This window comes from Meleagris gallopavo, chromosome 6 (genome assembly GCF_000146605.3).
Source record: "Meleagris gallopavo isolate NT-WF06-2002-E0010 breed Aviagen turkey brand Nicholas breeding stock chromosome 6, Turkey_5.1, whole genome shotgun sequence".
NCBI classification, from domain to species: Eukaryota; Metazoa; Chordata; class Aves; order Galliformes; family Phasianidae; genus Meleagris; species Meleagris gallopavo.
In genome coordinates, this window is record NC_015016.2 from 43,133,725 (window position 1) to 43,156,787 (window position 23,063).

Consider the following 23,063-nt stretch of genomic DNA (forward strand, 5'->3'; position numbering starts at 1 on the left):
GCCTTCCGCCAGGCCCAGCCCGGCCGCGAGCTGCTCGAGGAGTTCCAGCGCCGCGAGCCCTACAAGTACCTGCAGTTCGCCTACTTCAAGGTGAGGCCCGGCCCTGCCCCGCCCCGGCTTCCTCTCCACCTTCACGCCTGCCTCGTGTCACCGCTGTCACACGTCTGTGTGCCCACGTAGTGCTGCCCAGCTCCTTCCTCGTCGCTCATCCTGCTCAGCCCTGCATTAGTCTCCGGTTCTCATCAAGATCCGCTGGACTCTGCCTCCTTATCCTGATGCCATGCTGTTCCTACCCCCAGCCATCCCATCTTCCTACCTGCATTACTTTCTTATGACTTAGTTTAAAACCTACCTCAGACCTTTTCAGTCTCCACTGTGCTATTGCAAGCACTCATTTCTGCTTCCTCTTCTCCAGCATGTTCAGGTTTCTCACTTACTCCCTGCTGGACCCATTCTTTCAGTCAGAACAGCCCCCAGCATGTAGCTTGCATGGTGCCTGCACTGCTTTGGCATTGTTACATCCACAGGAAGGCATAAAGCAAAACTGTTGAAGGGTCGGAAGCACAAGGCTTATGAGGAATGGCTGAGTGAACTGGAATTGTTCAGTCTGGAGATGAGGAGGCTCAGGGTAGACCTGTATGGTCTCTACAACCACCTGAAAGCAGGTTGTGGTGAAGTGGGGGACAGCCTCTTCTCGCAGGTAACAGTGATAAGAGGGGAGAGAATGGCATCAGGTTGTGCCAGGGGAGGTTGAAATTGGATGTTGAGAAACATTTCTTCTGGGAAGTGGTGGTGAGGTGGTGGGAGAGGCTGCCCAGGGAAGTGGTGGAGTCACCGTCCGTGGAGATGTGGAAGAACCGTGTGGATGTGGCACTGAGGGATGTGGTTATCAGTCGTGGTGGTGATGGGCTGATGGTTGGACTCGGTGATGGTAGAGGTCTTTCCCAACCTTAATGATTCTATAGATTTTATAGAACTGGCTGCCAGAGTGTAGCACTAATGCCAGCCCTGGAATGACATTTGCCTTTTGCTCTTGGGCCAGCCAGCACTGGGAGCACCACTTCCACCACATTCACTCTTGTTTCTCTAGCTTCTTGTCATCCTCCTGACCAGGATCTATTTCACTATTCTATTTTTATTTTCCACTCCACATTTTCATTTTTTGTTCTCTAAACCAGGGCCCTCATTCCATTCACTCAGATTTGCAGTCACTTGCATTCTAAATAAATGCAGTATCTGTGAGGAAAGAAAACAAGCTGACATCTTTTGTTTGGATAGACTGCCATTTCTTTTAGGGATTTGGTCCTGGTGTAGCCCAGTATTCTTTATATGAGATTGTATGCTTGTGCATTCCTTCTGCGACCTTTGCTTAAAACATACACATCTTAGTAACTGTTGCTATGTCATATTTGTAGGAATTTCTTTCCCATATGGAAATTTAAAATTATTTTCACAAATTATATAAACCAAAGCAGGGAAACACATTCTCATAGAGCGCCAGTGAGCAGTATCCACACGCACCTAATATCACACAGCGCGCAGTGTCACACCAGCCTAGTTCTGAGCATGTGAAGCCACCCCAAAAGCTGTACAGAAGAACTTACCTTAGTGTGCATTAGTTTCTTCACATGGAGAGTAGAAGGTATCAAATGAGACATTTCTTTTGAATGGTAGGCACTGCTAACTCTCAAAGCCATATACAGATACCAAAATGACATGACCACAAATGTTTCCATTAATTGTCTTTCTTTATTTGTTCCCCCTGTAGTAGATACAAACGTGGCTATGATTGTACCACATCAGGAATGGTCCTGGAGCAAAAATCATTCCTACGTATTGTTTCTGATATGTGAATGATTTGAATGTGCCTTTAAGCTGTTTTCCAGCCCCACTTGCAGTAGGTTTGTGAACTGTAATTTGGTGTTTCTCTTGTCAGTGCTGTTGTTTATATTGTCTTTGTTTTTATACTGTAGTCCAGCTTTGAGCTTTCATCACTCACTTGGAGAGCTCTGAATGGGCCTTCTAAAAATACAAATTGCTGCCTGCAGAGGACTTCTTCCTAGCTGGTGGTTTTCTGAAGAAGGGAGTGTCACTTTTTTCCTTCTTCTTCCATAATATCACGTATAATACAGAAAGAAGGCATAAAGAAACACTCTGTGGATTTTTTTTAGAGTGAGCACGTATTTATTCAGGTGGGTTCAGGAGTGAAATTTTGCCACGTCTCAGACAATTCTGGGAGCAGATGTTCCTGTGCTGCTGTTTGCTCCTCTGGAGGGAGCTGCCTGGTAGCCACTGAGTTTACATAGGAACATGTTTCTACACAGCTTTCCTTTTTTCTCACTCGCTTTTTTTTAGCATGAAAGTTATAATCGCAAGTAAATCACATACCAGGCAAAAATGAGAGATTGGCCAGCTTCCCAGCAAATAGGGTTAAAGAGTTAAGCATGGGAGAACTCAGGCTTTTGATGAAAGTGCTTTCCCTGTGCATTCAGCAGTGTGTGGGCTGGCTAGAAGTGCATAGTTTGGGGACAGCAGGAAATGCAGCTGGCATGATCCCATTGCATTGGTACTTATAGCAGGACAGCAGTGAGAGCTCATCTTAGGGTCAAAGCATTTCTTTTGGTGTGACAGTCTCTCAGGTTTCCTCTGAAATGAAAGGCTGCCTTTTATGGGTGCAAATGGATGAGTGTGTGTGAATACATGCTTGTGATTCTTGCTCATGGTTTTATATATACACTGCTGTAAGCTATTTCAGATGTTTAATGCAACTCAGTAACACCTATGCTGGATGGACTGATCTGGATCTCAGCTTGCAAGAGAGAAGTGCTTAACATTTCACTAGTACTTAAGGCTTTTACTTTCACTGTTGCACTCTATACAGATACATATATATGATATGCATTTAGTAAAATATGTGTACATAAAATATTAAAAATACACATACAAATGTGTATGTAAATATGTATGAGTAATATATACTTCTGATACAGGGGTTAAATTTAGTTTAAAATCTGGTACAAAAATCATGTAGTACATTAGAACAGTTATTGAACAAGTACCTGCTGTTGGACTTGGTTTGTTTAACAGCACCAGGATGGTCTATTATCATAGCAATGTCTTGCATGCTGCTAGACAAATAGGCTACATAAACACCACAGAGAGGGGGTAAGCGGTGATTCAGTATCCATGCTTGGGCATTAGTAATTGCTGTGTGATTAATCCTACACATGAGTAGGAATATATTTTATGCTTTGTCAGCTTTATGAACAGAGAAGTGAGAAAGGCAAAAAGTGTTCTTTTTGACTTACAATCATTTATGCTATTTACAACAATAATAGACTTTAAAAAAAAAAATGAAATGTTCATAGTGGTGCAGCTAGTAGTAAACTGAGAAGTATTGTATCAGTTTCACTGTATGATTGTGTCTGCTGGGAACATGGTTTTAGCAGTGGTAAGCTTGGAGATATAGATCTTGCAGGAATCTGATACCCTTTTTCCCCAATTAACCGTTTCTTTCTCCTCTCCCTTCTCTCCCCTATTTCCACATTTAGGCTAATAACCTTCCAAAAGCTATTGCAGCAGCTCACACATTTCTTCTGAAGCATCCAGATGATGAAATGATGCAAAGAAATATGGCCTACTATAAGAGCATACCTGATGCTGAGGAGCACATTAAAGACTTGGAGACAAAGCCTTATGAGGTGTGTTTATTCCCATTACAGTCTCTTGGAACCTTCTGTTACTGCATGAGATTTGAAGATGTCATTTACTTATATGTTCTCATCTCCTACCTCTCCTTTTTATCTTACTAGATACCTCAGACATCTCTGTTCCTCTTTTTTAGTGCCAGCAATAATTCTCATGTCATTTGCTTTTCACTGTTCCATAAGTCACAGCAAATGATGTGGAGTAGCATACTCAAAAGCTACTACACGCAGACAGCTAATGGAAGTAAGCAAGTACATGGAGTTACTCAAATGCTGTGAGTGCTACAGAGGTACAGCTTAAAATTGTTTATTGATGTTAAGACTGCTGAAAAAAATCTCTATCTCAAAATATGCTCTTTGGAATCACACTCTTTTTCCAGCAGGCTTTTCCCATTTATCTGAAATGGAGCCACATACTCAACTATGTAGGAAATATCTGATAAAATCTGTTCATCATCTGTTTCATATTAACTGGATAGCAGCTTATCTAGTAATTCAAAAATGCTGAGACATCACTTACTGTATTTGAATTTACACACAGCTTTCCACAGGTCACTTACTGGTAGTTCATTCCTGCCGATTTTTCAGAATCTTTTTGTCAGGGCTGTGAGAGCATACAATGGTGACAACTGGAGAACATCCATCTCAGATATGGAACTGGCTCTTCCCGATTTCTTCAAAGCCTACGATGACTGTATAGCAGCCTGTGAAGGCTCCCGAGAGATTAAAGATTTTAAAGACTTCTATCTCTCCATTGCAGGTGAGTACTTAGGAAACAGTCAAGAAAGAAGTCATGAAAGTATATTCAGTTTCACCTATAGGATCAGCTACCTAAGTCCTCCTTCCTTAATTTGCAATGGGAATTACTCATGGTGCCCCCTGTTTAGTTTGAGCCAATATGAAGTTATTAGAGTCACTGAAAAGTGCTTGAATTGTGGTTTACTTTTCTGCTTAGTAACGTAAGTGATTGTTGTCAGAAAATTGAAACAAAGAATTCTTACATTAACTTGGAAATCAAGAGTGTCAGCATAACATACACATGTAAATAACAACTGTTCCATCCAGGTAGCAACTGCTAAGTAGACAGACCTCTTGACCATAATTTCAATATCGATTTATCTGTCTCTGATGCTCAGTGATTAGTCTTCAAAATCTGCTTTGTGATTTGTGTGCCACTGTTGTCATATTTATGAAAGAAATGTGCATCAAGTTTGTTATTTTTCATCTTTCCTTCAGTAAAAGGAAAGTTTCCTAGCAAATGAGATTTCTTAAGAGTATAGCTTAAAAAAAAATATTGCTTTTCAACGAAAAAGCAGTGCCTCTTCTTTTAAATGTCAGAATGGCACGTGCATATTTCCTGTGCACTTCTGTAATGAAAGAAGCTATTTCTCCAGTGCATTGAGCTGAGTGCTGCTGACAGTGTATGTGTGAAGAACACCTGCGTGCTTTGTAAAGAAATTTAAAGAAAGGGCAGCTCTGTGGTACCTCACAGTAGTGAATTAATATATAGCTTTATAGTTAATATGAAATAGCTACTGCAGGCTCTTCCTCAGGCATTGCTTCAGCAAAGGTGGCAAGTGCCTAGAACAGTAGATAAGGAGTGGAGGAAAATGAATAGATAGTGCTATAATCAATGAATATACAGATGTTACAATTATGAAATATAAGAGAGTTTGGCTAAGCAGGTTATTACACCAAAGAAAGAATAGATAAGAGTGCTTACCCTTGTCCTAGGCTCACTGTAAAACTCCAAAAGAGGGATCTCCAGAAAGAGACCCTTCCCCACTGGCAGTCAGCTCTTAAATGGGTCTAGGAGAGGTGCAGCCAGGCTCCACTGCTTCCAGCAGCACAGGAGAATTGCCTTCACCTGTGCTCCCAGGGCTCAGTGCTCACCTCAGGTGGTCAATCAGAGGTTCAGGCCATGATTCAGCAGTTCCCATACAACAGTAAATCATGAAACACTCCCATGGTTTGGATCACCTCCAAACCACTGTAAAGGATGTCTGTAACTCATTCACTCTGTCAGTGCTCATTTACAACTAGCACTTACTGTCAGTCCTCTTCCTCCATGGGAGGAAGAAAAAGACTGTTCCAGCAGTAGTGGTGAGACAGAAAGGTAGGAGTACTGCATGATGTCATCACAGGTGTGGGCAGTACATTTCAAATACTGTATTTATGTCCTGAAAATGGAATTCTTTGATGGAATGCTTTCTTGGAAGATATTTTCTTAAATCACAGAATCATATGGGTTGGAAGGGACCTCTAGAGATCATCAAGTCCAACCCCCCTGCCGAAACAGATTCCCTACACCAGGTCGCACAAGTAGGTGTCCAGGCGGGTCCTGAACATCTCCAGAGAAGGAGACTCCACAACCCCCCTGGGCAGCCTGTTCCAGTGCTCCGTCACCCTCACCATAAAGAAGTTCTTACGCACATTTGTGCGGAACTTCCTCTGATCCAGTTTCTGACCGTTTCCCCTTGTCCTGTCTTCACACTGCTGAAAACAGTCTGGCCTCGCCATTCTGCCTCCACACCTCAGATATTTATAAACCTGGATTAGGTCCCCTCTCAGTCTTCTTTTTTCAAGGCTAAACGGACCCAGCTCACTTAGCCTTTCTTCATAGGAGAGATGCTCCAGGCCCTTCACCATCTTTGTGGCCCTCCGCTGGACTCTTTCCAAGAGATCCCTGTCTTTTTTGTACTGGGGAGCCCAGAACTGGACACAGTACTCCAGATGAGGCCTTACCAGGGCAGAGTAGAGGGGGAGGATCACCTCCCTCGACCTGCTGGCCATGCTCTTTTTAATGCACCCCAGAATGCCATTGGCCTTTTTGGCCACAAGGGCATACTGCTGGCTCATGACCAGATACTGAAGATAAAATCAGTTCAAGTCCCACCCCATTGTACCTAGTTTTTCAGACTGGGAAAACATGTAACCTTAAACCTTTTTGGATTAAAGTTTTTCTGTAGTGCAGCATATCCATGTCTTTTAGACTAGGATAGCACATCATGTCTTTTAGAACATCCAAACATCTGGCATAAAATGCAGCTATCTTTAGAGGTTTATTTTGCAATCACCTGGTGGTGTCTCTCTCTGTGATACCACTGTACTAAGGCAGACCTTAATTATGCAGTAATTCAGTGTAATTACAAAGACTTTCAGAAATACCATTGCTCATTTCATAGTTTGGAAATAACGCTGTACTCCACAGTGCTTTGTATAAAACCTACCACCACAGACTGCCTGTAGGTGTCAGTGAAACCTAACTGCTTAGTTCTCTGGAACTGTAATTTTGATATCCTTGAAATGCTGATCCTACTGATTTTACCAGAAGGGCTGAATGCCAGCACTGGAGATGTACTTCAGTAATTCCAAGCAGCAAGCTTCAGATGCACAGGACTTAAACATTATAAGGCCAAATTTTGATGGGTAGCTACTGGGAAGGGTTATAACAGTGTGTTCTACTTATATCCTGTGTTGCTGTTTTCTTCCTTCTAGATCATTATATTGAAGTCCTTGCATGCAAAGTGCAGTGTGAAAGTAATCTGACACCCATTATAGGAGGCTTTGTTGTTGAGAAATTTGTGGCCACCATGTACCATTACTTACAGTTTGCGTATTATAAATGTAAGTAGTGATTTAATGGACTTAAATATTGGGATGATGTGGGAGAGCTTCCATTCCTTGTCTTTTTATGGTTTGGAAATCAATAGTGAGCTCCAGAATCTGCATTTTTGCCTGTGCTGGGGCTGTAAGTCTGAGATACTCCATATCTTTTTCTCAGTATATAATTGTAGACATGGGAGATGAGCATGATGAATCCTTGGCTCATAAAATTGTTCATGACAAAGTGAATTTCTATACACAGAGGTTGAATTCTGCCCAGGCAAGTCCCTTTGTTTTAAGATATTGCTTGTGACTGATCTCCACTTGAGTGCTGGAAAATTGAGACAGTTACAGAGCAAGTGTGATCTGACACATCACCACCCCTCATTCTATACAATACCTGCTGCCAGCATAGTTTACTTGCACTTTTCAGAATTTCATATAAACATTAAATGTTCACAATAAGTATTTTATGATAAATTATGTAATACACCAGCTCTTATGCCTTTATGAAGTGACTCATAATATCACATCTTAGGGTAAATAGTGTCAGCCACTTCCTATACACTAGAACGCATGCAGTGGCACTGATGCATTCTACACACATACGTAGAAATAAAAAAGAGGTGACCAAGCTTTTGGACCCAAATGGTTAAGCAGCTGAACTTCTAACAAGAACTTTATTCTTAAGTCATAGAATCACTCAGTTTGGAAAAGACCTTAAAGATCATCAAGTCCAACCACAACCTAACCATACTGCACAAACCTAACAACCCTGCACTAACTCATGTCTCTGAGCACCACATCCAAACAGTTTTTAAACACATCCAGGGATGGTGACTCAACCACCTCCCTGGGGAGCCTATTCCAGTGCTTAACAACCCTTTCTGTAAAGAAGTTTTTTCTGGTATCCAACCTAAACTTACCCTGGTGCAACTTGAGGCCATTTCCCCTTGACCTGTCACCTGTCACCAGTGAGAAGAGACCAGCCCTGCTCTCGCTGTAAGCAATCAGATATTGGAATAGAGTAATAAGGTCTCCCTTCAGCTTGCTTTTCCCCAGACTAAACAGCCCCAGTTCCTTCAGTAAGAAGAAAGATTGTGACCTCAAGGCAACACATTTAACATAGCAGTACTTACTGAATGAATACTAAATTCTCAATTTATTATTCAGAATTTCTTCCAGAGACAAACCTGCAGAGTATTTCATACCATTCTCTTTTTCCTAGTGGATTCTCATAGTCTCATTAAAATAGAGCACATGAGGCTACATGCATTTTAAAGAAAGAGGACCACATAACATACAGAAATTATAGTGTTCTGGTGCTCAGTGCTTGCACATTTTGATAAGTAAGTCATTCAATGAATTTTGTGGTTTCTTGAGGAACTTCCTGCACTGTTAAGAACATATTTAGCCCTTAGTGCTGCTCTTCCAGGCTCCAACACCAAGGGAAAGGCATAGCCAGCCATATACAGCCAAGCCATTAATGACTTTTGCATGTTTTTTGCCTACAAATATTGACGCTTCCATCTTTGTCAATCCAAGTAAAATGAAGTGGATTTTTTTTTATTTGTTTATTTGTTTCTTTAAGAAGTCCCACAGTAGGCATCTCCAAGATGTGGGTTGATGCCTCACTGGTTCTGTAGCTGGGAGAGACATTTAGTTAGGATTATCTTAGAAAACTATCATGAGAAAGTAACGCCATAGGAAAACTATCTTCTGTGTTAATGGTAAGTTATCCCCATTTTCCCTACAAAGAAGAAGGTAGTTCTTAGGAAAGCCAAGTAACTTGGATTGCTCTTGTTCATGACCTGACTCCTGTAGCTATAAGCTTCTGTCAGGTAAGTCTCCATTTCTGAATCATGACCTTACCTGTTTCAGAACATAAAAATAGCATATTCTGCCTCGGAAACTTTTTTTTTTTTAATGTATGTTTAATGCAGATGGTGGAAAGGTGGCAATATGTTTTTGTTTATTTACTTTTTGTGGATTTGCTTCTCTGTCTATTAGTGAATGACATGAAGAACGCAGCCTCTTGTGCTGCTAGTTACCTTCTATTTGACCAGAAAGATGAAGTAATGAAACAGAACATGGTCTATTATCAATACCACAAAGACAAATGGGGACTTCAAGAAGAGGATTTTCAGCCCAGATCAGTAAGTGAATTATTTAAAACAATATACAAACATTCAATGATTATGCTCTGGCTTTGGAAAAGAACTCTAAAAATGGATTTCTGCACTGTTTTTTAAATTTCCATGTCCAGGATTCTCTGTTAATATTTAGAGATGTCTTGTATTCCAGCAGCCTGGACTGTGATGATCAAATCAGATTTTCTTTCATTTCTTGGTACCAGGATTTATGTCATGCAGCTGAATTAGCTGCTTTATGACACTTGTCTGACTCTTTAGGCATTAGTGGTATACACTGTATAAGAAGTCAGTCATTAGTAATGCACACTCCACAAATTTAGTGCCTTTTCTTCTTCTTAGGGCATGACTTCCCCATGTAAGAGTCATTTAAGTTATCCAAGCTGAATCAACAGCAGGCACCCTTTAGGCTGATGTTCAAGTTGTCCTTCCCGTATTGCTCCTTCAGACATCTCAGTCACTGAGACCAGTGCTGGCCCGAAGGCACATCCCTCAATTCTTAGTGTGGCATTAAGCTCATATACCTGTGCAGTGCTTAGGTGACTTGCTTTATCTGTAGCAACACTGCAGAGCAATTCATACGCGTACCTTATAAGTTATAATAATTTGATAATGAATATAATAATTAATGAAATCATTTGATAATGCTTTCCTTCCTCTCAGGCCAGCCAGCTCAAGTAAAAAATACCACTCCATTTGTTAAGCATTTTTTGTTTGTGGGCAGCTATCAGGTTATGTGCAACACACCTTATTCTCATGCTGGAAACCAAGGCTGTGCTGCAAGACCAGCAGAAACATAATACAGAGAAAATGCATTTGGTTCTTTCAGGCAGCAGCTGTGAGTCTGAGTTCACGCAGGAAAGAGACCATTCTTCTGCTGCTGTTGTTGGGAACAAAACTCTGCTTTGTAACCATACTGGAGACAATATTTGACGTTGGTGGGAGTGAGGGGTAGCAGCAGTTTAAAACTGCAGACCACAAACAGATTTGGCGTCCATGTGCAGAAAGGACAGAACAAGGGCCCTACACATTAACTGTGAATGTTTCATTGATAACTTCTCAGGAGTTGGGGCTACAGATAATTTAATTTTTAAATATTAAATATCAAATGTATACAGCTGTATTTTCTTGTACTTTGATCTGTCTTGCTATGAAAAGAAGTTGCTTGCTGTCCTAATCACTTGCCATGAAAACCATAATGTCTCAGGTTTATTTCCACAAAGTGATAGCAGAGTGACAGCAGCATTTAACTCTGAGCTTCAGATGTCCTCGTGGAAGGGAAAATCTCCTGTTTTCCTCCCTGAAAAGAATTAAATGGAATAGTCAAATTATATTACTGGCAGTATTCACAGTTCTGACAGTGACAGCTACCCTGTGCTGTCCAGGCAAACACCTGGGGAACTGAGGGACAGGTAGGTAGATGACCGTACAGAATTTCCCACTCCCAGACGGGCTGGGGTGGTGAGTCATTACAATGCAAAATACCTCAGTGTCTCTTTTTCCCAGAACTGCCTGCTGCCTTATGCCAGCGCATAAGGAGATGGAAGCTTTCTCATATCCAAAGCCCACTGGAATGCAGGCACAGGCTGCTTGCTGCTTGGCTCTGGCAGTCTCATTCCTTATTCTCAGACTCGCCAATGCTTTGAAACATGAGAAACAGGAGAGTGCTTTGTTCTTCTCACACCGGTGGAGCTTATGCTTAGTAGGATCCGCAGAAGACATTGGATATGCTGTATGCTGTTCTGCTGTTTCCTTTCTCAAACATTTTAAATCCTCCGAGACTTGCCTTCTGCTAAATCTGGGTTTAGCTTCACTTGAATAGTTTTAGATGACATGTGATGACACTCCTCTGTCTTACTACCCTCAAGTGACATAGCAATTTAATATTTTTTTTTTCTGTAGGATGCAGTTAGATATCACAACATAACCACACTCCAGCTGGAAATGTATGAATTTGCAAAGGAACATCTAATGGATGATGATGAGGTGAGTTTTCTAGACAGAAAATCGTGATTTGAAAAAGCCAAACCTGAAAAACAGTAATCACATTAAAATGATAAGTAATTAGAAATCCAGGTTTTCTGTACTGTGGAGAAGCGTTCTGGTAATTGTGACCAATTTATCATAAATTTGTCTTTTGTGAATGAATACAGGAAACAAACCCAAAGAGCAGTAGACCACTCACATCACATTTTAAAACAAGGCTAATTATAATGCACTCAGCCCCAAAAGAAAATTAATTTTGCAAGCTGTAACACCAGGGGGCAGAGAAGTTGTATATGTATTTAAACCAAACATTTCTCTTTTTCTTTCTGAAACATTGTTTAAGTTACATTTTAAAATCCTCATAGTTTTGTCCAGAATCCCTACCTAAACTATCATTTTATCACAGGGAAGTCCCGTTACCCCTTACTTTCTTTTTCACAGTAACATTTTGGTTACCCAGTCTTGCATCTGAAATGGTTGGAAGTTATGGCCAAGTAACATATAATGACTAATATTAGGCTTGAAATTTGTAAAGTGATTTTCTTGTGTGGAAAAAGTAGTTAAATTGTTGAAAGATCTTTTCTTTGTCTCCATCAGTTGAAGCTCAAGTATGTCACGAATTTGAGTTGCATTTTGTTTTGTTTTCAGTACCTTTCATTTTAAAGGTTTAAAAAATGTTTAAATGATGAAATACTTCATTGCTGGCATTGTCAAAGCACTGTGTTCAGTCATGGCACAGGGCAGTATACTTGTGAACAATGCTACAGTGTTTTTTAGTTACAACCAAAAAGAAAAGAAACAGTTTATGTTATAAAATTTTATCATGTTTTCACTTTTTATTTTATCCAGCACATAGGCAGAGATAATATTTCATAGGGGAGAAGTAATAATATGTCTATACTGCCTTCAGTATGCTGGTGACCTGAAAACAACTCTTTATGTAGAATTCCATTACAAGGTTATGAGATGATAGGAAGACTGCTAAGTCTTTCCATTGTAATAAATGTCTCTGAAGGACAGTTTAATATTCTCATTATATGGTTAAGCTTAGATGAGAACTAGTCTATATGGGTTTCCAATCAGGGTGTGTAAATGCTTGAGTGCTTTTTTATATTCCCTTGTTGTTTTGGGCAAACACTCTGCTTTGTTCATAATGTTTTCTTACGTTAGACAGAAACTTCATTTGTAATTTTTTCCTTCTTTCACATCTGCTGCTCCAAAACAAAGGGATGAGTAATTAAGGAAGGAGGAATGCGGTCTATTTTGAAGACTTCCCCTGTATGTTGTTAGAAGAGGGAATTATAAACACAGTCTTCAATCTCAAGCATTTAATACAAGGAAAAAAAAAAAACAAAAATGTTTGTTGGCTTTAGTTCCTGTAGTCCATTTCATGAGGGCAATAATAAATGACCTTGCAGTCTACAGAAGGGCTGTACGGTGGAAACATCAAACTTCTGGGGAAGTATCATTACCCTGGGCTACGTTTGGGTTAAACAACCAAAATTAGTGGGCCTGGCCATGCCACCTACATCCCTACCTCACACTCTTCATATTAGAAAAATTATCATTTTCATTTCCTGGAGAAAAGCTAAAGGGCTTCTGTGCTCTCCCTTAACAGGACTGAAGAACCTAGGAGAGATGGAGGCTGTCCATGCCTCTGGCTTGGCTCTGGATTTTGGTAGTGAACTCATAAATCCCTGGCTACCAGAGCTTCTTCTTGGCTGCAGGAGCCTTCCAGGGAGTCCAGACAGAGCAGGAATAGCGCAGAGATAAAATCGCTACCTTGTAGTTTTTGCTATATGGGCAGGACATGGTAGTATAAATGGAATATTTTTTAATATTTCTACTGGCACAGATAGAAAAGTTTATTCCATGGGAATGCGGAAAACTGATTAAAAACTCAGATAAAGTGTTACAGTAAAAGCTTTATTAAAAATTGTCAAGGAGGGAGGCAACCTCTGTTTCGAGTGGACGCAGTTCTTTTAAACCACTTGATCCATAGAGTGTGCCTTTTGTGAGGTTCTGTGCTCCATCTTTGCTGTCCGTGGGCTCTGTGTTGCTGGTGGGCCAACAAACCTATAAAATAATCAAAGGCAAAAAACGTTCTCTTTCTTTGAGTGAAGCTAAAGGATCTCTTTATGTTGTATCTTATGTATGTATTCTCAAATGGAGAATCTTACTTTATTCAAACTTTACAGTGCTCCTATATTTCAGATCATTTGTGGGTCTTTTTAAATCCCATTAGCAAAGCAAGCAAGAACTTGTTGCTTCTTCCAATAATACATGGCAGTAATGACAGAGGCTGGAACGTAGTAATGATTTTTGCATATGATGCCACAAGAAATACAGTTCACGTTACTTTATTAATGTTTTTCCACAAGGAAATGAAAAACTTTAGTTCAAACACTGAGCACAGTAGAGGTGACAGAGAACATTAGCACCAACAAATAAGTTTTTCTTAAAAGTAATTATTAAATATCCTTAAAGAGTTTTCCACAGTGAAGCTAACAGAGCATTACAGTGTTGTCCTCTTAGTTGCCCGTGGATAATCAAGCTTCTTGATTTCTGCTCAGCTGTCTAACACATCAAAACTCTGATAGTTTTAACCCCCAGTACTGCACAGATGTAAATAACAAAATGAAATGCCATTAAGAGCCAGATATTCAGCTAGTGCAGATATAACTTCAACATTACACTAATTACAGGAGACAAGTTTCTGGCGCATAAATTCAGTGTTCTTGAGGACTTGTTTTTTTTTTCAGGGATAGCTACTTAGCTATTCAAAATTACATAGGAACCACAAATATTTGGTTGAGATGATCCAATAGTGTCATTTTTCTTTCAGTACATAATCAGTAGGTGAAAAACTTTTGGCAGCCTTGGTCCAATTGTTGTGTTTTTTTTCTTTCTTTCTTTTTGGCATCCTGCTCTTCTTCATTGTTGATCATGTGCCCTTCCATTTGTACAACAGCTGAGACTTAGATGCTCCATGCCTAAGTATGATGTAAAGGAGTGTGAGTTGAACTAATGAGTGGTGGAAAGATATGGAATAGCATCAAGGCAGGAGCGCCCAGTAGACTACTGGTTGCAAATTATCTGAATTCAGCCTATTTTTCTGTTCAGAAATCACTAACAACATATTTTTTGCTTTATTAACTCTAAGGCTCTGTATGCATAAGAAGGTGGCAAAAAGAACATAAGCCGAGTTTAGAAACAAAGCCACTAGAAGACTTTTGTTTCCAGTGCAGTGGGAGCAGGATTTTTTAGTTGCTTTGAAATTGAACTGACTCATGTTTTATAGGCATAACAAAAATGTTAAGAGGAAAGCACACTTATTAAAGTACTGTAAAATATTGTAACCACTGCAGTGTACTACAATCTCCTACAGTATATGGGGAGAAAACAATTTATGTTCAGAATATGCAATAAAAAAATGAAATGGAAAAATATTTGAAAAAAGCAGTTAACACGGATACAGGGAATAACTAAGCTCTTTTAAAATAAAAAAAAATCACTAAAAGCATATGACAGTGGGTCAAACTGTTGACTGAGCATCTGAAATATAAACAAGTGAAGAGCCAAATTATTTTTCTGCGCAAATAATTGAGGGGTTTTTTTTCCTGCTAGAATGCAAGGAATGTCAGGTCTGGCCTTTAGTGCTCATAGAGAACCTGGAAAGTGGTTACACTGAACTCTCATGTTTTAACTGAAGGTTAGATCAAGGAACTTCTTCTTGATTGAAGGCTGAATAAACCTTTCAGACACCACAGCTGAGCCACTTATTGACACGTGCATTACTGTTATCCTGAAATAATGCTCCCTCCAAAATATCAAGAGTTGGTTGGTTACATGCTATGAGTTTGCAGCATCCCTCAGGCCTGCACAGCACATCTTCCACAGTCAACCATATCAAACCTTTGTCTGCCCTCGTGCAAAATAGCTAATTGTCCTTGAAGATTTAAGAAAAATGGACAAAATCTGCTGGTTTTTTTTGAATCTAACTGTGTTGCTGTTCTCATTAATTACTCAAATTAGTTAGGGATTTTTGGGATACTTACTCCTGACTTCCAGGGCAGCCCCTGGCCTCTTGTCACAGAGGCCACCCCTGAAACTTTCCCACTACCAAAACATAGACACCTACACCTGATACATAAGAGAATCAAATTTGTTAGTCTCACTAGCAAGTTTTCAGTGATTATTATTTTCCAACTTTTGCCAAATCCAATTCTTTTTTTTTTTTTGCTGGGAAAGACACTCAGGGGACATTTTGTTTTGTCGGATAAGTATTTTCCTTTTAGGCCATAGATTATAAGAAACAAAGATCTAGGCAATTCTTCTTTCTCTGTGTATTGTCTCTTGAGTCTCAGTTTCTTAGATTGGTGAGAATAAAGGTTTTTCCTTACTCATTCACTCATACCAGTCAGCCTTGAGTTTATGTCCATAACAATATTTTTCTGTAAATCTTAATTCATTCTAGGAAACTATTATGTTAATATTCTGTTACTTCCCTAAGGAACAGGCTATTGCACTGCACTGCATATGGAATCCCTATACAAAATGCCATCAGCTAATCTGCGTGGAAAGTGTGGGTTGTCACATGAAAGCTATTTTTCCCAGAACTTTTCCAGTCCACACTGAGAAAGGACAGAACAGATTGTATTTAGAGGCAAGGACCTATGAATGATTAATATTTGCTATGCAGAAGGCAATGCTTACTTAGTCTTGGCAACCAAGGGCAAAGCATCTGGGCCTGTCAGTGAGCAGTACAGACACTGGTACAAAAACTGGTTGCTTCTGTTTTTAAATGCAGCTGGCAAAAGAAAAGTTGGTGCTTGACCACCATTCTCAATTGGACTATAACTGAGCCATGTATTGGGAGCTTTTCCTCTGTGCTGTTTATTTTAATAGCTGGCAAGTAATCTCCAAAATACAGATGTTTCTTCTAAAAGGTTGTGTTTTTTGCGTGTGAGTGCAGCACTTAATATTGCCTAAGAAAGGGTCAGTAACAATCCCTGGCCCAAATGCATGCCTTGGTCTTGGACACTCAGCTTGTGGTAGCAAGTGAGGAGTTCTGCATTTTTCCTCCTTTTTAGGACTCACTTTTTCAAATGCTCTAGCTTTTCTTAGAATAGCCAGTGTACCAGTCTTGGTAGCCTGGGTTAGCTTGTATAGCATTAACCAAGAATTCTTTTCTAAAACTATTATTTATTATTATCTACCTATTCATTTACCCGCTGTAAGACCTTGAATTACAGTAGTGCAAAATCTGTTCTTTCTGTTTGAGCCTCTGTCCAGTTGTTACTCTAAGCCAAGGGTACTCAATCTGCATATCTAACAGCTAACTGGGGGCTCCAGTTGATCAGCTTGTCTGATTCTTCTCACCACTCACACCTGTCTGGGAACATTCCACTGCTGCTACTCAGTATCCTCCCATATTTCAGGCTATACCTGTCCATCTTTTCCCATGCATTCCTCTTGTCATTCCCACTTTGCTGATAGACCCTGGTTGGAGAGAGGGAAGAGGTTTGTCATACAGGTTGGTAGCTCATGGAGTGCTGACAGAGTCGCAGCCCCGCAGCAGATACTTTTGGCCATCAGATCAAACCAAGAGGCAGGGACTGGACGAAGGGGCAACTCGCAATAAAGGTGTGCTTCTCAGGAGTGGACTAAGCAGTCTGCTTGTGTGATCTCCAGTGATCAACTAAGTACTTAGCAGCAAAATCTGCCCTTCCCCAAGCTCAATCAGAATTTACATATTGATCTACTAGCTACCAGCCAGACAGCTACATCACGCTGTGGGCAGAACCTTGATTTACATCAGCACTGTCTGAGCAGTACGTTTACATAACCTGTATTACAGCTGGATGGCTGGTGTTCCCTGTAGTAGTTGTCAGCAGGAAGAATTATAGTTTTGCAGCCATCTTCACACGTAGAACTTGTTGCGATTCTTATTTAGGTAGGTAGGAAGAAAAAGTCTGTCATGCTGAATGCTTAAATCATACCAGGGAATCATTTTCTGATTCCAGGTCTGAAAGCTAAGGTGAAGTTATCAGATACAAGTAGGCAGGAGGCTTTTCTTAGAACCCCAGAATCATAGAACGGCTTGGGTTGAAAGGGACCTCAAGGACCATCAGGTTCCAACCCCTCTGCCACAGGCAGTGCTGCCAACCTCTAGATCAAGTACTAGATCAGATTGCCCAGATCCCCATCTAGCCTGGCATTAAATACCTCCAGTGACGAGCATCCACAATCTCTCTGGGCACCTCACTGTTCTCTCAGCAAAGAACTCCCCCCTGACATCTAATCTAGATCTCCCTTCCTTTAGTTTAACACCGTTCCCCTTTGTCCTCTCACTATCCACCCTTGTAAAAAGTTGATTTCCCTCATGTTTTATAAGCTCCCTTTAAATATTGCAATGAGGTCTTCCCACAGCCTTCTCTCATCCAGGTTGAGCAAGCCCAGTTCCTTCAGCCTGTCTTCATAGGAGAGGTGCTGCAGCCCTTGGATCGTCTTCATGGCCCTGCTCTGGACCCTCTCCTAAAGCTCCACGTCCTTCCTGTGTAGGGGGCCCCAGACCTGGATGCAGTATTCCAAATGGGGCCTCACAGGGGCAGAATAGAAGGAGACAGTCACCTCCACACCCTGCTGGCCTCTCCTCTTCTGATGGAACCCGGGATACCATTGAGCTTTTCTCCCGGAATTAACATCTAGGAAGTATTTACTGACATCAGACATGCAAAATGCTTGATGCAGTGTCAAGAGAGTGCTAATGGAGCAAAAACAGTGATAAAGCTGGTCGTAGCTGTTAGTGTGACAACATGATAAACTCTTCTGATGTAGTATTATCACCTTTCATCAGGATGCCAACTACAGTATGTTCAATGTCTGGATGTTTTACATTCTTACTGTGAAGTGTAGGCAAAAATATTTCAACTACACTTTTTGTCTTTAACTGTGATAGTGATTATTCAGCTTTTTAAAAATAATCAACATCCAGGCAATTATTAAATTGCATTACAGCATATTTTCTGGATACTTCTTGCTTAAGCAACTATTTTCACCTTCTAGCTATGTTTCAAATTCTTTTACTCCCCAGAAATTCTCATTAGACCAGAAATGACTTATCACACCCTCTTTTAAAGATGACTTTCATACTCTGGAGATTTCAGGCAAGTTTATTTCAAATACTGTTGTGTTGTCTTTTTTTTTTTTAAACATCCTTTCACATTTAAAACTTCAGGCTCTTGCAAATTTCTTGGTTTGAAAACATGCCTGAAGAAAAAAAAAATTAGATGTCTGGATAGAATCATAAAATGGTTTGGATTAGAAAAACCTTAAAGACCATCTAATTCTGACTCCTCTCCAACTAGAATGGGCTGTCCAAAACCCCATCCAGTGTGGCCTTGAACATCTCCAGAGATGCAGCATCAGCAGCTTCTCTGGGCAGCCCATGCCAGTGCCTCACCACTCTCTGAGTTAAGAATTTATTCCTAACGTCTAATCTAAATCTACTCTTTAATTTAAAACTGTTTCCCCTTGTCTTACCATTACAACCCCATTAAAGAGCCTATCCTGATGTTTCTTGGAGATTCCCTTTATGCACTGAAAGACTGCAGACGGTCTCCACAGAGCCTTCTCTTGACTAGGTGATACAAGCTCCTGTGTCTTCTGGAATATCCCACCTTACAGATGAATGTGACAATATCTCAAATTGAATTACGTTCACATATAACTGAGTTTACTGAAGTCACAGTATTGAAATCTCCACGTCTTCCTTATACTTTATTCTAGATCATACAGTCAGATGTTTACTCCCTTCACCCTATCTCTCAGGCTTTTTGAGATTTGTCTTTGCAGATAGACTGAAAAAAGAATTCATTTTTAGTATGTTATTCTTTTATTAAATGGTGATTCTGAGGTGTAAGAGAATCAGTCTAAACTAGATTTGAGAGCCCTGTAGGAGATACGTGCATTCCTAATCTGGTAACTCAGTTTATAGTTGATGGGGGCTGCATCTGTAATCCTTCAAGAGGCACCTAAATGTTTATGCCTGCTATTTTAGAAGTCACGCCAGAAAACTTGTCCTTAAGTTCTCTGAACCTTTGTTTCAAAGGCTTACATAGTGACTATTGGACCATCTGGCTATTTTCTTCATATGCATTTGTGAAGTGGTGTTAAGTTCCTCATGTGATTGGGCTCCTTAGGCAATCAAAATACTTCTAACAAAAGAAAACGTGCAGAAATGTTGAATTCCTGTTTTCCAGTCGCCAGACTTCCTGCAATCAGGAAAACAAGCAGAGAATATGAAAGTTCTGGCATTTTTTCTTGTGTTTTTGTTGAACTGGAAATTTAGATGTTTTGAATAAATTCAAAGCAAAATAAATTGCCATCCTTCAGGACTTTCTAAAACCACAGTTGTGAAAACTCAACAGTCTTTTGAGATGGAACTGTGAAATGGGGAACAAAAGCAGCAGTTACTTAAGCTGGCTTTCCTCTCACTTTTTGTTGTTGTTTGTTTGCTTGGTTCTAATTATTTCTCTCCTTGCTAGTCACATCTGAAAAATGTGATGTTAGTATTTTTAACCACCATGTCCATAATGCAATTGTTCTGTAGTCAAAATACAGAATTTCTCTATTTCTTCCTGTTATTTTCACTGTCCTCAAACAGAATGCTCTTCCCTTATCACAAAAGGAAACAGTGAACTTTTGAGTCTGAAACTGCACGTATCTGGAAGGTGTTGTCCTGCTAAAGAATACCTTCCAAGATAAAAATGTGCTTAAAATTTAATTAAGGTTACAAATTACTGTTTGCAGCCTTCATTAACCAGACTCTGAAACCTGGTAGAGTTGACAAAATCTTAGACTTGATTGGTGAAGGGGGTATGAAAGTGAGCATCCAAGCAAGGGTGACTTTCTTTCAACACAACTGTTTTAAATTCTGATTTATTTTTTTTTTTTAATCTGAGAGTAAGGGTTGATCAGACTTCTTAATTTTTTGTTCCTATCAGAAAGTTGCTACTTGTTCTGGAAAAAGGCTAAATTACATGCTGTAACCTTTTTAAAAGGGATAGGATTATGTCAAGAAAGGATGGACTGGATTTTTTTTTAAACCATAATTTAAATTACAACATTTTAACACGGCACTGTAGTTGTTAGAATAAAAGATTGGAAATTCAGAGCTGAGCATTTATGTCTCTCTTACAGCCCAGTATTAGAGTTGTATCAAAAAGTGAAAATATGTACAAGCTGAGGCATCGATGTGCCTGAACTGTGCATGGAGGGGAAATAGGAAAGCACTGGTATTTCTGAGGGTGCAGGCAGATGAGCTGCTGCAGTCAGTTGTGTTGTCTGAGATGCTGCTGCACATTTACAGTTAGCTCTTTCAGCCAGTGCTCCAAGGTGTGACCTTGGGCTACAAGTTGCAGCTCAGATACTGTAGCTTGGTTGGCAAAGCAGTAAATTCCAGCTGAGGGGACAGTATCATCTCAAGGTACTTTGGTTAACCACTGGAAGACAAATCTGTGGTATATAACTATGCCAAAAGCATAGTTATATACCACAAAGAAAGTAAGTTTGTTACGTTGTGTTGGTACGGTGTATCAGAAGGTTGGAAGTTGTAAGTACAATGGAACTGAATTTAAAAGCAGAGTATTTGTTTCTAATATAGAGAACCATAGATACTAGAATGTTTTCGCTGCTCTGAAGTAAAATGTGAATATTCACAGGTGAAAATGGAGAAAGTGTATTTTGAAGGGTGTACCAAAGAACATTAACTGCTAGAGGAGAGAGATGCAAAGTCATAATTACAGTTCACAAAACATTTCTGCTTTGAATTTTGAAGCTTCAATTTTTTATGGTATTTCAACATTTTTAAAATTTCTACTTTTTTATCCTTTAAATCCCTAATTAACAGGTGCTTTAAACATTTATATATGTCTACTTTCTAAATTTGAGGATTTCATTGTCCATTTAAATACCTGAAAAAGTACAAGATTTAATGTGGAGTGTGGCATTTTCTTCTTTTAATGTCTGTATGTCCTTGCAAGTAAGTGAATACATGTGGTTTACCCGTTTGGACCATTTGTTTGCATTTTATAGGCTTGTTGTGCTAGTCTGTATATGAAAGTGCTAAAAACAGTTATGTGACACCAGTTATTACAGTTTGTTTTAATGGTAAACACTACTCATTTTGGAGTACACAGTTAACCTATTTCTTAATTTTAATCTTTTCTAGGGTGAAGTGGTGGAATTCCTTGATGAGTTGTTAGAAATGGAGGAAAAGAATGAATCCTGATGGGTGAGATCACCATGAAGTATTCTACGAAAGTGAACACTCACCATTGTGCCTTATTATTGTTTTTGGTCACCTGTAGTTCCAGATAGATATACCTCAAAACTGTTCCTTTATGCTCCAAAACACATCACATCTACCCCTCAAAGATCACTTCTGTGCTGCACTGACTCTTTCATGAGCATGGGTTTTCACTGTGCCTTTACAGAATTGGTGCTTATGAGTTTTCCTCCCAAACTTTCTTTTCTTTACACAAACACGACAAAACTGACAATTCTTATTTTCTGGATTGACACTAAGATTTCTTGTTTCAGTGCTGTGCCATATGTTTTAACAGTGCAGATAAATTTGGAAGAACTTCTGTCAGATCTTGAACCAGGGAATGATGTAACAGTTCTTCTACACTTTCTAAGCTTGTAATTGTATTATTTATATATGACTGTGATGATTAATAAAGTGATACTGAATCCCAGTGCATCTCACAGATGTGAAGGTAACAAACAAGGACTTTAAATAGCTTGAAAGGATTAATGAACTCACCACAACTGGTGAGCTTCTAAAAATTGCTTTAAGAATTCTATAAACTTTTTGATCTTTTTTAAAACTGAATGAAATTCCATGTGAAAGTAAGGTCACTTAGAATTGAATAATAAATAATCCCTACTTCCTGCCAATCTTTCTCTTGAAAGAAGTTGTGGTTCCTGTGGAAGTGGGGCCAATCTTGTGTAAGGTAATTGTAAATTATGTATTTAGTATTCTCTTTTGAAGAAGAAGGTTTGCATGGATTTTTTGTTTATTCTGCTGGGACAGTTTTCATTCAAAAATAAGTACACGTGGAGACCGAGTCAATTTTAGGTGTACTCCTGACATTTTTATTAACTACATGATGGTACTTTACAGAAGTACTTTTAGGCCCCAGAGATATGTTGAAGATAAATAGTGAGTTATTGCACAAGAGTACTGAAGAACAGAAATCTCACTGACCTCAAAGGATCCAGGATTTTATCTTTTACATTTGTCTTATTTTTAATTAAGAAGTCCTACAAGTTGTTTCAACCTACTTTACATCAAGAGGAGGTGGACATTCATTGCCTCTATGGCTAAATCCAAATTCAGTTGAATGAACATGAATTGCAAAAAGAGCATCTGCTTTATGCTTTTGAAAAGGTAAGCATGAACTGTCTTGCTGAGCTGTTGCTTCTGTAGCTTACATATGGTGCATAAGCATAGTGTCTGCTCTGCTGAGCATTTACAGAGAGCAAGAAGGAAAATCCACAGGATCAGGTTAAGGTGTCCTCTAGCCTGTGACAGCAGTAATAGAAT

The 23,063-nt window shown here is 39.6% G+C and overlaps 1 protein-coding gene across 1 annotated transcript; it reads left to right on the forward strand.

Moving 5' to 3' along the window:
* CRTAP (cartilage associated protein) lies at positions 1–22,414 on the forward strand (the record flags this gene model as incomplete). Its single annotated transcript, XM_010713087.3, has 7 exons — positions 1–90; positions 3,552–3,701; positions 4,296–4,467; positions 7,206–7,334; positions 9,324–9,469; positions 11,366–11,449; positions 21,684–22,414. Coding segments are annotated over 7 exons (831 nt in total), but the record flags the coding sequence as incomplete, so codon positions are not given.
* Positions 22,415–23,063: the final 649 nt, after the last annotated feature.